This window comes from Schistocerca serialis, chromosome 3 (assembly GCF_023864345.2).
Source record: "Schistocerca serialis cubense isolate TAMUIC-IGC-003099 chromosome 3, iqSchSeri2.2, whole genome shotgun sequence".
Lineage (NCBI taxonomy): Eukaryota > Metazoa > Arthropoda > Insecta > Orthoptera > Acrididae > Schistocerca > Schistocerca serialis.
This window is the reverse complement of record NC_064640.1, coordinates 391,953,562-391,967,658: the sequence shown is the minus strand read 5'-3', so window position 1 is coordinate 391,967,658 and position 14,097 is coordinate 391,953,562. Positions and strand designations below refer to the sequence as shown.

The following is a 14,097-nucleotide window of genomic DNA, read 5'->3' as shown; positions in this document are numbered from 1 at the left end:
CCAGTAATTGGTACCAGAGATCTCTTTACTTTGAACACTGTTATCTTGCAATTCACAAATGCAGTGCAATTTAATTAAATGAATTAGTGTGTCATTGATGAAGTAGCAGAGCACTATTTAATTATCATCATCACTGTTGTGGGTTATTTTTGTTAGATTTTACAGATGGCATTGTTAAAGTTAAGTAGATTTGCAGGAGGTGTGCTATTCTTCAATGTGATTGGTATGATTACATTTTAAATCAAAACTCATTAACTTCATTTCATAATTATTCTTTAGTTACATAGGATTATTAATTCTGCTTTTGTATATATAGCTGCAGAATATTAATATGAGAACAATGTTAAATAACATTGAATGTGTATTGCATGTGTTTGACATATTACATACTTTTATTCTTTACTATTTTTCACGTAGAACAACATGCTTGTTCTTTAACAAGATTTCAAAACACATTGAGCAGAAGTGTTCACCTCTCCCCTCCTCTTCCCTCGTGTTCAACATGCCCAAATAGGAGGACTCCAGGACTCTGGTTATCACGTCACTGTACAGTACTTCGCACTCTGGCATTAGGTGTCTGCTTAGGGCACAGCAAATGACAAACAAGTGGTGCATGTGAAAGTTTAAGGGCTGTATTATCAGAAGGCCATAAGTAAGTACTATGAGAATTATGTCCCAAATTTCCTCAGAAGATTGATTGCTGGGACTGATATATTGCAAGTGTTCCCCCTCCCCTTCCTTCCTTAAAATATGAAGTTGACTTGGTGATGTTTCCCTGTAATAAAAGTTTTATCATTCTATGTTCCATCTACTACACCTCACATGAGGTATTTCTGATCTTGTCAGGGATGAAGAAATGTTTTATGGTCATTATCTTAGGAAATGGTCTGTGATTACTTATGGAGGTGCCTTGGTATGGAACTGTGCTTATTGCTCCAACCATAGTTACTATTTCTACATCCTGGTACAGTAATATATCAGAAATAATTTCCTGTTTGTAAGCATGCATAGATATTTTTTGACATTTATAGCTCTGTGTTCATTCTTTAATACCTACAGCTTATTTATTTTAGACAGGACATATTACCTTCTCCTTTTAACTGCATGCTGGAAACATTAACAGTATCACTGAAATCATAATCTGATAGTTAACCATTACAGCTTATCTACTAGAACTTGTTAATTTAGTTTCTTACCTTATCTTTGTAAGTAGGAGGAATGTAATTGCCCACTTCTGACCCTGGTAATATAATTAAAAATCCAAGTACATCTCCTTCTTCATATGCAAGGCTGTAATGCTTTCCACGAGAATCATGAAAGCGTGTCCCTTTCCTGCAAGCACATGATAAATTATTTTTGTAAAATTAATTTTTAGCATATTTCATCTTGCAAGTCCTCTGGTATGAAGTAGTACACACATTAGTAGACACCATCTGATAAAATGCATGTGGACACTTATTAGTGGACATTAATAAGGAGAGATGTGTCCATTCTTCGCCTTTCTGACAGCTTGAAATCTGCTGGGGACATCTTCAGTTAAGTATCTGAATGACTGTGTATAGGAATGGCAGTCCAGTCTTCCTCAACATCCAAAACTAAAGAAGGTGGTGATGCAGGGCACCGGGGGAGGGGCGGGGGGCAGGTGTTTGGTGTGAAGTTGACATTCCAACTTGAACCTAATGGAACTCCTTGAGGCGAAGTCCGAACTCTGGACAGGCCAGTACATTTCAGGAATGTTACTGCCGAAAATCCATTGCCTCAAAGATGCTCTTTATGACAGGTTGCATTGTCATGCTGATACAATTAATCATCATCTCTTAACTGTTCCTCTATTGGGCACAGTACACAATGCTGTGAAACATGTTCATATCTTTCAGCATTTAGTGTTTTCTTAAGCACAATAACACCACCACACCCTAACCATGAAAAACATCCCCATAACACAACATAACCCCTCCACACTTCACTGTTGGCACTGCACGATGGCAGGTAATGTTCTCCAGGGATTCTCCAAACCCAAACCATTCTACTTAATTGTCACAGGGTGTAATGCAATTTGTAACCCCAAATCACTCATTTCCAGTGATACACAGTCCCCGCATATCACTCTCTACATCACCTCAAGCGTAGCTTAGCACACTACTGAAATTCTTGGCTTATGAGGAGCTACTTAACCACTGTAAGCCATTCGTTTTAACTCCCTACACACAGTCACTGTGCTAGCTGGACTGCTGGCAGATCTTTGGAATTCGCGAGTGATTCTTTCCACAGACTTCATGCTTTCTTTTTACAAACATCCTCTGCAATCTCAATGGTACCTGTTGCCTAGTACATTACATCTGCCTTCTCATTTCCACTTCACTGTCACATCATCAGAAGTCAACTTGTGCAACTTTAGAGGGGTTGAAATGTCCCTGATGGATCTGTTTCTGAGGTGACATCCAATGAGTAGTTCATGTTCAAAGTCTCTGAGTTCTCCCAGTCAACCCATTTTGCTGTTACTGCTTTTCTATTGGCAATACAATACTTCCCGCCACTCTTTTTAGACTGGCAATCCTTCCCATGCCCAGTTGATTCTGCAGTACATAGTTGTGTCTGTACAGTAGATAGTGTAATTTACTTTACATATGGCATAGAAGTGAATGAATGAAATGTTGAATTTAGGATGCAGGAATATCAGTAAATTAAAACAATCCATATTAACAGTGCGAATGTCAATTTGAAAAAAAGAAAATGCACTACGGCATAGGCTCCATCTGAATATAGGTCTTTACAAATTTGAGGACTAAGTCAAAAACCCATTATTGTTTAATTAGATGACTGGTAATCAGTTACTGCTAAGAGTTACAATCTTCAAGTCATTGAGGAGTATGTATCCAGAGTGACAAATGGAACAATCACACTCAGATTGTATGGAAGAATCCTAATGAAATTTAATTCATCCAAGCAAGAGAGAATTAACCAAGTTTTGAGTACTGTGAAGAGAAATAGGACATCAAAAGAACAGAAGCACATTTCATCAGAGGTTGATTTAGTAAGCATAAGAGCCTCACCTGAATCATGTGGCAGATCTTACAAGGGAATGGTTATACGTCAGAAAGAAGTTTACTGTTAAAATTCAAAAAGCATATGCCAGTAAATATCACTACATGGGATAGTTATGTTACGTGGAATCACCATACATGCTGAATCTGTGTACATTAACAGTCATTTTATGTGTAAGATGTGGGGTTACATTATCATTTACTCACATATTAAGTTTAAAGTAGTAGAGTTTCTTAGTATTTTTATCAAAAATGACCATTATCTTCCTGTAATTCTTTTTAATGGAAAATTAATACACTTAAAAACTTAACACCGAAACACAACAATACACTAAAAACATTTTCATAAAGTCCACCTACAATCTCAATAGCCTCCAGATCACCTGCTTAACAAGAATATGATGGTGCTATATGTTATTTTTATTTTACACATCTACTTCCGTAGGACCAAACTGACGGCAAGTCTCCAATGTCTTGGAATGTGTCTGTACATGAAACTACAACATAAAAGTAATAACAGATAAAATAAAATTTAAGACAAGCCATAAGTTTACATAAACGCAATCAACAATATAACACAGGAATCAGCTTAATTTTCCAAGGAACTCCTCAATAGAATAGGAGTCACCCATGAGAAAACTCTTCAGTTTTGATGTGAAAGCACTTGGATTACTGCTAAGATTTTTGATCTCTTGTGGTAGCTTATTAAAAATGAATGCAGCAGTATACTGCACGCCTTTCTGCACAAGAGTCTCCCTAGTATTAACTGAGTGACAACTGCTAATTCTTGGGGATAAGCTGATATTGTTAACAAGAAACGACAGTAAGGAATATATACAAGGTAGTCCATTGATCGTGACCAGGCCAAATACCTCACGAAATAAGTGTCAAACGAAAAAAACTACAAAGAACGAAACTTGTCTAGTTTGAAGGGGGAAACCATATAGCGCTATGGTTGGCTTGCTAGATGGCGCTGCCATAGATCAAACGGATATCAACTGTGTTTTTTTAAAATTAGATCCCACATTTTTTATTACATATTCGTGTAGTTCATAAAGAAATATGAATGTTTTAGTTGGACCACTTTTTTCACTTTGCAATAGATGCACTGTAATAGTCACAAACTTCTGGCTCACAATTTTAGACGAACAGTTGGTAGCAAAATTAAAATACAGAACGTAGGTACGGTTGAACATTTTATTTCGGTTGTTCTAATGTGATACATCTACCTTTGTGAACTTATCATTTCTGAGAACGCATGCTATTACAGCATGATTACCTGTAAATACTGCATTAATGCAATAAATGTTCAAAATGATGTCCATCAACCTCAATGCATTTGGCAATATGTGTAACGACATTCCTCTCAACAGCGAGTAGTTCGCCTTCCGTAATGTTCGCACATGCACTGACAATGCTCTAACGCATGTTGTCAGGCGTTGTCGGTGAATCACAATAGCAAATATTCTTCAACTTTCCCCACAGAAAGAAATCCGGAGACGTCAGATTCGGCGAACGTGCGGGCCATGGTATGATGCTTCGACGAACAACCCACCTGTCATGAAATATGCTATTCAATACCACATCAACCGCATGCAAGCTATGAGCCGGACATCCATAATGTTGGAAGTACATCGCCATTCTGCCATGCAGTGAAACATCTTATAGTAACATCGGTAGAACATTATGTAGGAAATCAGCATACATTGCACCTTTTAGATTGCCATCGATAAAATGGGGGCCAATTATCCTTCCTCCCATAATGCTGCACCATATATTAAACCGCCAAGGTTGCTGCTGTTCCACTTGTAGCAGCCATTGTGGATTTTCCATTGGCCAATAGTGCATATTATGCTGATTTATGTTACCGCTGTTGTGAATGACGCTTCGTCGCTAAATAGAACGCATGCAAAAAATCTGTCATCGTCCCGTAATTTCTCTTTTGCCCAGTGGCAGACCTGTACACGACGTTCAAAGTCGTCGCCATGCAATCCCTGGGGCACAGAAATATGGTACGGGTGCAATCAATGTTGACGTAGCATTCTCAACACCGACGTTTTTGAGATTCCTGATTCTCGCGCAATTTGTCTGCTACTGATGTACGGATTAGCTGCGACAGCAGCTAAACCACCTACTTGGGCATCATCATTTGTTGCAGGCCATGGTTGATGTTTCACATGTGGCTGAACACTTCCCGTTTCCTTAAATAACGTAACTATCCGGTGTCCGGTTTGGACACTTGGATGATGATGTCCAGGATACTGAGCAGCATACATAGCACACGCCTGTTGGGCATTTTGATCACAATAGTCATACATCAACACGACGTCAACCTTTTCTGCTGTTGGTAAGTGGTCCATTGTAACACGGGTAATGTATCACAAAGCAAATACTGTCCGCACTGGCGGAATGTTACGTGATATCGCGTATTTATATGTTTGTGACTATTACAGCACCATCGATCACAAAGTGGTCCAACTAAAACATTCATATTTCTTTACGTACTACACGAATATGTAATAAAAAATGGGTATTCCTATTTTAAGTAGTAGTAGTAGTAGTAGAGGGGTTTGTGGGCGCACGACAGCAAGGTCTTCAGCGCCCGTTCAGTATCATAGTGAGACGGGTGTCAAGGAAAAAAAACACCTCAGAACATTGACATAAAACGGAACATAAAACACGGGGAACAATCATTGAAAAATATGTGCTCACCCACACCGAAGCGTGGGATGAAGCAGGGCGTCAGCAGTAAAACATGGACAACACAGGAAGAAAATGGTAGAGGGAACTAAAACAATGTAGCAGATGGAAGTGGCTGGCTGACTGCAAGGAAAAAAGGGAGGAGTCAGCCACCTGCAACACACTAAAACCTCCAGCCTAAAAGTTTAGGCCAGAGTCCAGACACATCACAAAACTTAAAAACCCTAGACACACACGTCTCATTGTTAGCTAAAACACAAAGCAGATCCCCATCAACTTGTGCTTCTGCCCTTGCATCACGGTATAAAATGCAGTCTGTTAAAATGTGCCGGACAGAGATGTGCACACCACAAGCATCACAAAACGGAGGATCCTCCCACCATAATAAATAGCTATGTGTGAGAGGACAGTGTCCGATCCGAAGACGTGTGAGGGCCACCTCTTCCCGCCTGAGCAACCGGCAGGAGGAACGCCACGGCCGAGTGGTTGACTTGACCGACCGCAGTTTATTGGCCGTCACCGCCAGCCATTCGTCCTCCCACAACTCCATGCACTTCCTGTGGAGTGCAGCGATGACTGACTGCAAGGGGATAGGACACTGGACCACATCCTGCTCTCTGCAGGCCTCCTTGGCAGCCCGATCAGCCTGTTCATTGCCCCATATGCCGACATGACCAGGCACCCAGCAGAAGGATACCTCTTTACCACGCTGTTGGAGCAAGTACAGTTGGTCATTTATCAGCTGGACCATCTCCTCAGTCGGGTATAGGTTCTGCAGTGATTGTAAGGCACTAAGAAAATCGGAGCAGAGAAGAAATCGATCGCCCCGAACACGATGCATCTGCTCCAGTGCCTTCAGAATCGCGTGGAGCTCCGCTGCGAAAACGGTATATTCAGCAGGGAGGCGAATCCGGGTAACATGATCAGGGAACACTACAGAACAGCCAAGGAAAGTCTCCTGTTTGGAGCCATCAGTATAAACGACAGTGAAACCGTGATGCACATCTAAAATGTTAAAAAACAGATATTGGAACGTAAAATCTGGTGTGCCATCCTTCTTAAAATTAGTCAAATCTAAAATAAGTTTGGGTCTCCGGAGGAGCCAAGGTGGAGATCTGCTCCAACCGCGACGTAAAACACGAAGACCAGCCATAGACATCGCACCGAGGCAATCCTGTGCGCGAATCCCATAGGGCTGCGTCGCACGTCGCCGGTTATGAAACAATCGTGCCAAAGGAGGCTGAGCAACGGTATGGTATGCAGGGGTGTATGGTGTGGACAAAGTTTTATACGCCTGGCGCACTGTAAGTAGCCGTCACCGCATATGAAGTGACGGTTCACCAGCCTCTGCACAGAGGCTTGGTATGGGGCTAGTTCGGAATGCCCCAGTGGCCAACCGAAGCCCTTCATGGTGCACAACGTCCAACAACTTTAAGTAAGAAGGCCTCGCAGACCCATACACCATGCACCCATAATCGAGCCGAGATCGCACAAACGCCGTGTAAAACTGGAGCAGACAGCTCCCCATGTACTGTGGCTAAGACATTTTAAAATACTTAAAGCCTTACGTGACCGCCGTTTCAGGTCTTTAAGATGAGGGAACCACGTGAGCTTCGAGTCAAAAATGAGCCCCAGAAATCTCACCATGTCTCTAAAAGTAAGAATAGTGTCCCTCATCCTCAACTCAGGAAAGGTTAAAATCGAACGAGAACGGTTAAAAAGAACACATACAGACTTCTCGGTGGAAAACTTAAAACCACTCTTCTGCGCCCAGTCATCCAAACGCCTAATCGTAAGTTGCAACTGACGAGTCGTCGTTGCAAGGCTTGAAGAAGAGCAAAACAAAGAGAAATCATCCACAAACAAAGAACACTGGACAGGACTTTTCACTATGGACGTAATGCTATTAATAGCGATGGCAAAGAGAGTCACACTTAAAACGCTACCCTGAGGGACACCGTTCTCCTGCGCAAAGCGATCAGACAGGACATCACCAATTCGGTATCTAAAATATCGTGGCGAGAGGAAAGACTGAATAAAAAGAGGAAGACAACCACGAAAACCCCATTCGTGAAGCTGCTCCAGGATGAGACGCCTCCAAGTGGTATCGTAGGCCTTCTCGATGTCGAATACACCTAGAAGGTGATGACGGCGTAGGAAAGCCTGTTGTATTGCTGCCTCCAGGAGGGCAAGGTTATCGAAGGTAGAACGAAACCTCCTGAACCCACACTGAAAGCGACTAAAGAGTTGCCGGGATTCTAACATCCAGACAAGGCGGCGGTTGACCATCCGCTCCAAGGTCTTCCCTATGCAACTAGTGAGGGCAACACTACGGTAGCTACTTGGGCTCGTGCGGTCTTTCCCAGGTTTTAAAAAAGGGATTAAAACTGCCTCACGCCACGCGTCAGGAAAGTGACCTGACGCCCAAATGTCATTAAAAAGTGCGAGGAGGAGTTCTCTGTTGCGCATTGTGAGGTGCCATAGCATACTGTAATGGATGCTGTCGTGACCAGGGGATGTGTCACGAGCTCCAGACAATGCAGAATCCAGCTCCCACATAGAGAATGGGCAGTTGTAAACTTCATTAGAGGTGGACTGGAAGTTCAGACTACATGTCTCAGCAACCGTTCTATGGCCCTGGAAACCTGGATCCTGACTGGTTGTTGCAGTAACTGTGGCAAAATACGCTGCCATAGTCTGGGCAATGTCTCGCGGATCTGTGTGGAGAGTGCCGTTAGTCATTACAGCAGCTATGGGGCACCTCCCTCCTCTGCCAGAAATTCTCCTGATGGTCTCCCACACAATGGAACTTTTGGTCGAACGATTAATGGTGTTCAGGAACGTTTGCCACGACCTCTTCTTGCTCTCACGAATAATGCGGCGACATCTTGCCCTTGCCAACCGAAAGGCTGCAAGATTCTCAGCAGTCGGCCGACACTTGAACCGACGCAGAGCTGCACGCCTGGTCCTGATCGCAGAGCGGCATTCGGCACTCCACCAAGGCACAGGTGGCCTCTTCCGGTGGCCTGTGGACTGTGGAATGGATGCTGCAGCGGCGTGGTGGACCGTTTTGGTAATATGATCCACCCACACCTCAGCATTCACACAGTGTTCGAATTGGGCCAACTGGCTATAAAGTGTCCAGTCAGCTCCACTGAGCACCCATCGCGGTGGTCTCCTTTCGGGCCCCACGCCATCTGGCAGGTGAATCCAGATTGGGAAATGATCACTGCTGTGCAAGTCAGCAACCACTTCCCAGTGAGCACTGGCGGCAAGAGCTGGAGAGCAAAGCGAGAGATCAATGGCAGAGAACGACCCAGTCGATGTGCAGAAATGAATACTCTGTCCTCCATTGAGCAAGTAGGCACAGGATGACAGGAGAAGCCTCTCAATCGCTCTACCCCTGGGGCAGGTAATTGCAGAGCCCCAAAGCACATTGTGGGCATTAAAATCACCACAAATAATGAATGGCTGGGGGAGCTGTGTAAGAAGGTCGGTGAAGGCCGCTTCATCAAGAGCATCATGTGGGGGCAAGTAAAGTGAACAGACAGTCAATGGATGACGCACGTGCACGGACACAGCGACGGCTTGTAAAGTCGTCGTAAGTGAGAGAGGCGAGGAGTGGTAGTCCGTCCTGACGAAAATACCTACGCCTCCTCTAGCTCTCTCTCCACGCAGGTCGTCCTTTTTGTGGAGTGTATAGCCTCGTATCTCAGGGGAGTATGATGGATGGAAATACGTCTCCTGGAGACAGAGACACAGTGGTCTACCTTGAGAGAGTAGACGAAGTTCCTCCACATGCGTCCTGAACCCTTGCAAGTTCCACTGGAGTATGGGAGCCATCTATGTTGGGGGTAGCACCTTCATCCTGTCTCTCCGACGGGGCGGGGAGACCGTAGCAGGTGGAGGGGCAGGCGTGGGACGAGATGATTGCCCCAAACAGACATCGTACTCCATCAACTCTGGGGAAGAGTCAGATGAAGCCTCACGTAAAACAACATCTGCATGGTCAGATGGTTTACCACGGGATTTGACCCGCTGTTGCTGCTGTACAGTAGCTTTCTGTGGTTTGGTGGACTTTGGGGGAGCTGATGTGGGAGTGGTAATTGGCGCACTGGGCTTGGGAACAACCTCAGCTGTTGGAGGCGCGAGAGGCTGGACCAAGTTCGTCACTGTACCTGTGTCTGCCGTTCGAGTAGGGGCTACTGGCTCTGAAACACTGGCTGTGTTGCAAGAGCACTGACAGCTGCAGGTGTTAGTGCCAACACTCACCACCTCAGTCTGCGTTGAGGCATCGACTTTTGGAGTAGGCTTCTGTACCAGGGATGCAAAAGATGTAGCAAATGTGGGAGGTTGCATCGACTTATAAATCTTCTTGGCCTCACCATAGGGGATACGCTTGGTTGTTTTTATTTCCTGGACCTTGCGTTCCTCTAAAAATATGCGGCAGTCCCTACTCCAAACAGGGTGCTTCCCAGAGCAATTAATACATTTAGCCGGAGACGAGCAACTAACTCCTTCATGAGCAGCCTGACCACAGTTTCCACAAGTCGCTTCGCCTTTACAGTCTAAGGTGGTATGCCCAAAACGCTGGCATTTAAAACAGCGCATTGGGGTCGGGAAATAAGGCCTCACACTAAGGCGAAGGAAGCCAGCTTTAACATGTTCAGGAAGTTTTGTGCTACCGAAGGTCAGAATAAAGGAGTCGGATTTGACAAGAGTGCCATCAACCCTCTTCATGATGTGTTGGACATCAACGATACCTTCTGGAGCCCACTCACGTTGCAGTTCTTCCTTGGGAATATCAACTAGATCCCGGCATGGCACAACACCTTTGCTGTAGTTCAAGGTGCTGTGCAGTTCAGTGTCTATGGCATACTCTTCAAGGCATTTAGCAGATTGGAGGTTAGTTGCTTGCTGGGAAGTGGAAGTTTCCACTAGCAAGGTCCCATTACGTAAGCGCTTCACCGATTTTAAGGAGCCACAGATTCCCTCCAATCCCTTTTGTATATCGAAGGGCGAAACATTCTCAAAACTATCCTCCTTCCGTTTCACAATGAGAAACACATTCGGATTACCAGAATGCATTCTGTTAGCTAAGAGTGGACTTTTTAAAGAAGCGCCGGAGTCAGGGGGAATGACTGCACGGGCCCTCTTAAGAGACTGGGTGTTAGAACCTTCCAGCGGCCCACCCTTTCCGCTGGGAGGAAGAAAAGAGGATTTCGAAGGATCCATCGCGGTCCCATGAGCAGCTAGGGAACGGGAAGTCCACCTAGACAGAGCCCCGCGTGCCTAGGTAAGCCTTATACAACTGAGGTGCGGCAGGTTCCCCAGAGGTTGCCCGCTATCGACTGTTCCACCTCAACAGCCATGCATCTCATCAGCGCGCAGCACACCTTGAGATTGAGGGTTTTTTTATAGAGGTTTATTCCATCCTCGCGATCCAGGCGGTCAAGCCAAGATCCCCATTCCCCGAGACATACAACGTTCCACCGCCGCGCCGCACGGTGGTCGCTGAAGCATGCCCAGAGGTTACGGTGACAGAGGACAGGCGGCGCTTACCAGTCCCCAGCTCAGGAACCCCGGGGTCGCCAAGCCCGTACCCAGCAAATGAATACTGAGCCCCTGGGGGCTCCTACTTTTAAAAATAGACGCAGTTGATATCCATTTGACCTATGGTAGCGCCATCTAGCAGGCCAACCATAGCGCCATCTGGTTTCCCTCTTCAAGCTAGAAGAGTTTTGTTCTTTGTAGTTTTTTCGTTTGATACTTATTTCGTGAGATATTTGGCCTGATCACTATCAATGGACCACCCTGTATATATTGAGAGCCTAATGTCAGAATATCCAGACTAATGGAGTCGACAAGAGGTTCACGATCTTACAAAACTCGTACAAACCGCCCGTTTCCGACCCAAAAATATCCTTTCGGAGTGGAAAGAGTTACCCCAAAATGTAATACCATATGTCATAAGCGAATGAAAATAAGCAAAGTAGACTACTTTTTGTGTCAAACTATCACTTACTTCAGATACCATTCAAATAGTAAAAATGGCAGTATTAAGTCTTTGAATAAGATCCTGCATGTGGGCTTTCCACGAATAGTGTGTTAGAAACTATAAAAACTGAGTCTTACTGTGATTTAGCCTTAGTTTATTTTCTACAAACCATGAATCTACATATTGCAGTGCACTGTTTGAAACAGTGCCAACGTTGCACACAATATCCTTACTACCAAGCTAGTGTCATCAAAAAAACAGAAATACTTTTACAGTCACCTGTAATTCTATATAAGCAAGGAACAGGAGTGGCCCCAGCACTGATTCCTGGAACACACTAACTTAACTGTGCCCCACTCAGACCCCACATCATAGCCATTCTCAACATGGTGGATTACGTCCTTTTGCTGTCTGTTATTAACCCTAGAATGGTCGGGCTGTGTCTGTGAGACCAACCAGAATCAAAACAACAAAGTCTTCTGTGGAAGCATTCAGGGGCACCACTACCAAAAAAAGGCCATCCACACGAGTGCAGGAAAGGTTATGCTGACGTTCTTCTTTGACAAAGATGGCCCCCTCCCGATTCACTTCCTGCAGCACGGGTAACAGTGAATGCCCAGCGTTACTTAAAACCTTGACCAACCTTTGCCAAACAATCACAACCAGGCAATCTTACCCATGGGGTCATTCTGCTCGAAGACAATGCAAAGCCTCATACAGCCAACACTGTTGCGCCACTCATGCAGAAATTCAAATGGGGAGTTATCGGCCACCCTCCATACAGTCTGGACCTCTAATCCTTGTGATTACGACATTTTTGGTCCCCTTAAAAAGGCTCTAAGGGGCAAACGATTCACCTCGGACGACAACATCCAGCTGTACGTTGTGAGGTAACTGGTGAATTGAAGCGCCCTGGAAATATTCTGAGTTGGCGGTCACCGCTCGGGCCGCGCGGCAGGGCCGAGCTCGTTAGCACCCACGTGGTGCCTCACAACGGCAAGAGCACATGGTCCATCGAGCACGTGGCTGGGAATTCCTTGGTGACGCTGTGCGCCGAGACGGCCAAAGACGGCGGACTTCGTGAAACCTTATTGGCAGACATTTCACAGTTCGTATGGAAATTAATAGTAGCCAAATGAATCATGATACCTCAAAATGAAACATGTACATTACTATTATTTGCACGGCGATTCTGATAGTGTAATCAGATTTTCAATATCTTTATTAGTTTAAAAGTTTAGTATCTGAAGGTAAATTATACAAGTAACACTCAGCAACGAATTTCCAAAATTTAAACGCTTCATCCGATTTCTCCGATTGACACGTCTTTAGAAAGCTACTAGTGTAAACCTAAATTGGTATAAATTACAGGCATATAACTTGAAAAGTACACGAGTTATAGGCAGTCAAAGCGGCCAATTACTATCGATTGAGTCATGCCATAAGTACTCCACAGTTACAAGAAAAACAGGTAGCAGCATGCTTGTAAAAATACTTACTCATCTATGTCTTTGTTTATATTCCACATATACTATTCATGAAGAAATTTGTTAAATATTTATTGTGTTTTAGAAAGCACAGACACATTAGGCTACTAGCCCACCTTTATGTTCTATTCCTTTGATATATGTTTGTTTAATTTGTTTGTGTATCTAATAATGTGTGTTAGAGCGTGTTTATGGTCCAGCCGTAGGAATATTTATTTAATTTCAAGTTATTTAAATGTAAATCCAGTATTCTGTATGTGTTTGAATAATGTGTGGGTGCGTTAGCTTGAAGACATGGCGCAAGCACTCTAGCCAATCACAGCACTCGTAAATGGGGAGAATGGGGAGAAGAGCATCATTTCAAGAGAGTACAGGGAGTTCGGGAGAGTGCGGCACTGGACAGTATGGCACAGGACATGGAGAGGCTGGACGTGAAGGTGCGACGTACAGTGGCGGGAAAGACTTGGAGTGGAGCAGTTTTCGCGTGATCGGAAGAGATAGAAATACTATGGAGTGCCGACTTGTGTACTTGCGAGATTCCCATCGCTTCTGCAGTGAAGACATAGTACGCGTTTGGAAGTGAATATCGCATCAGCTATGTTGTCATTCATAACTAATTACATGCAATAGGAATCTACTGTTTCCCAGTAATTCAACTCTTACTTTATTTAATTGCTGGACCATCAACAGCAATAAGTGTTTTGCAGAAATATACCGCATTCTCAAACGTACTATCATACTCATCATTTAAAGTCATTAAGATAGTACCTGCAGATTTTATTTAATCGCAGTCTTTCATTTATAAATTTATATGTTTCTTTCATAATTCGTAATTGCCGAGTGATAGAAGCTTTTGACCATTCAATTC

General features: G+C 44.1%; 1 protein-coding gene across 2 annotated transcripts in view; it reads right to left on the bottom strand.

Annotated features, from left to right (window-relative positions):
- LOC126470240 (set1/Ash2 histone methyltransferase complex subunit ASH2-like) overlaps positions 1-14,097 on the bottom strand; it is a 206,817-nt gene that overhangs the window by 14,520 nt on the left and 178,200 nt on the right. For both annotated transcript variants that reach the window (XM_050097943.1, XM_050097942.1), the window contains one exon: positions 1,197-1,332. In XM_050097943.1, coding sequence (XP_049953900.1) covers positions 1,197-1,332 — 136 coding nt within the window. The remainder of the gene's footprint in view (positions 1-1,196; positions 1,333-14,097) is intronic.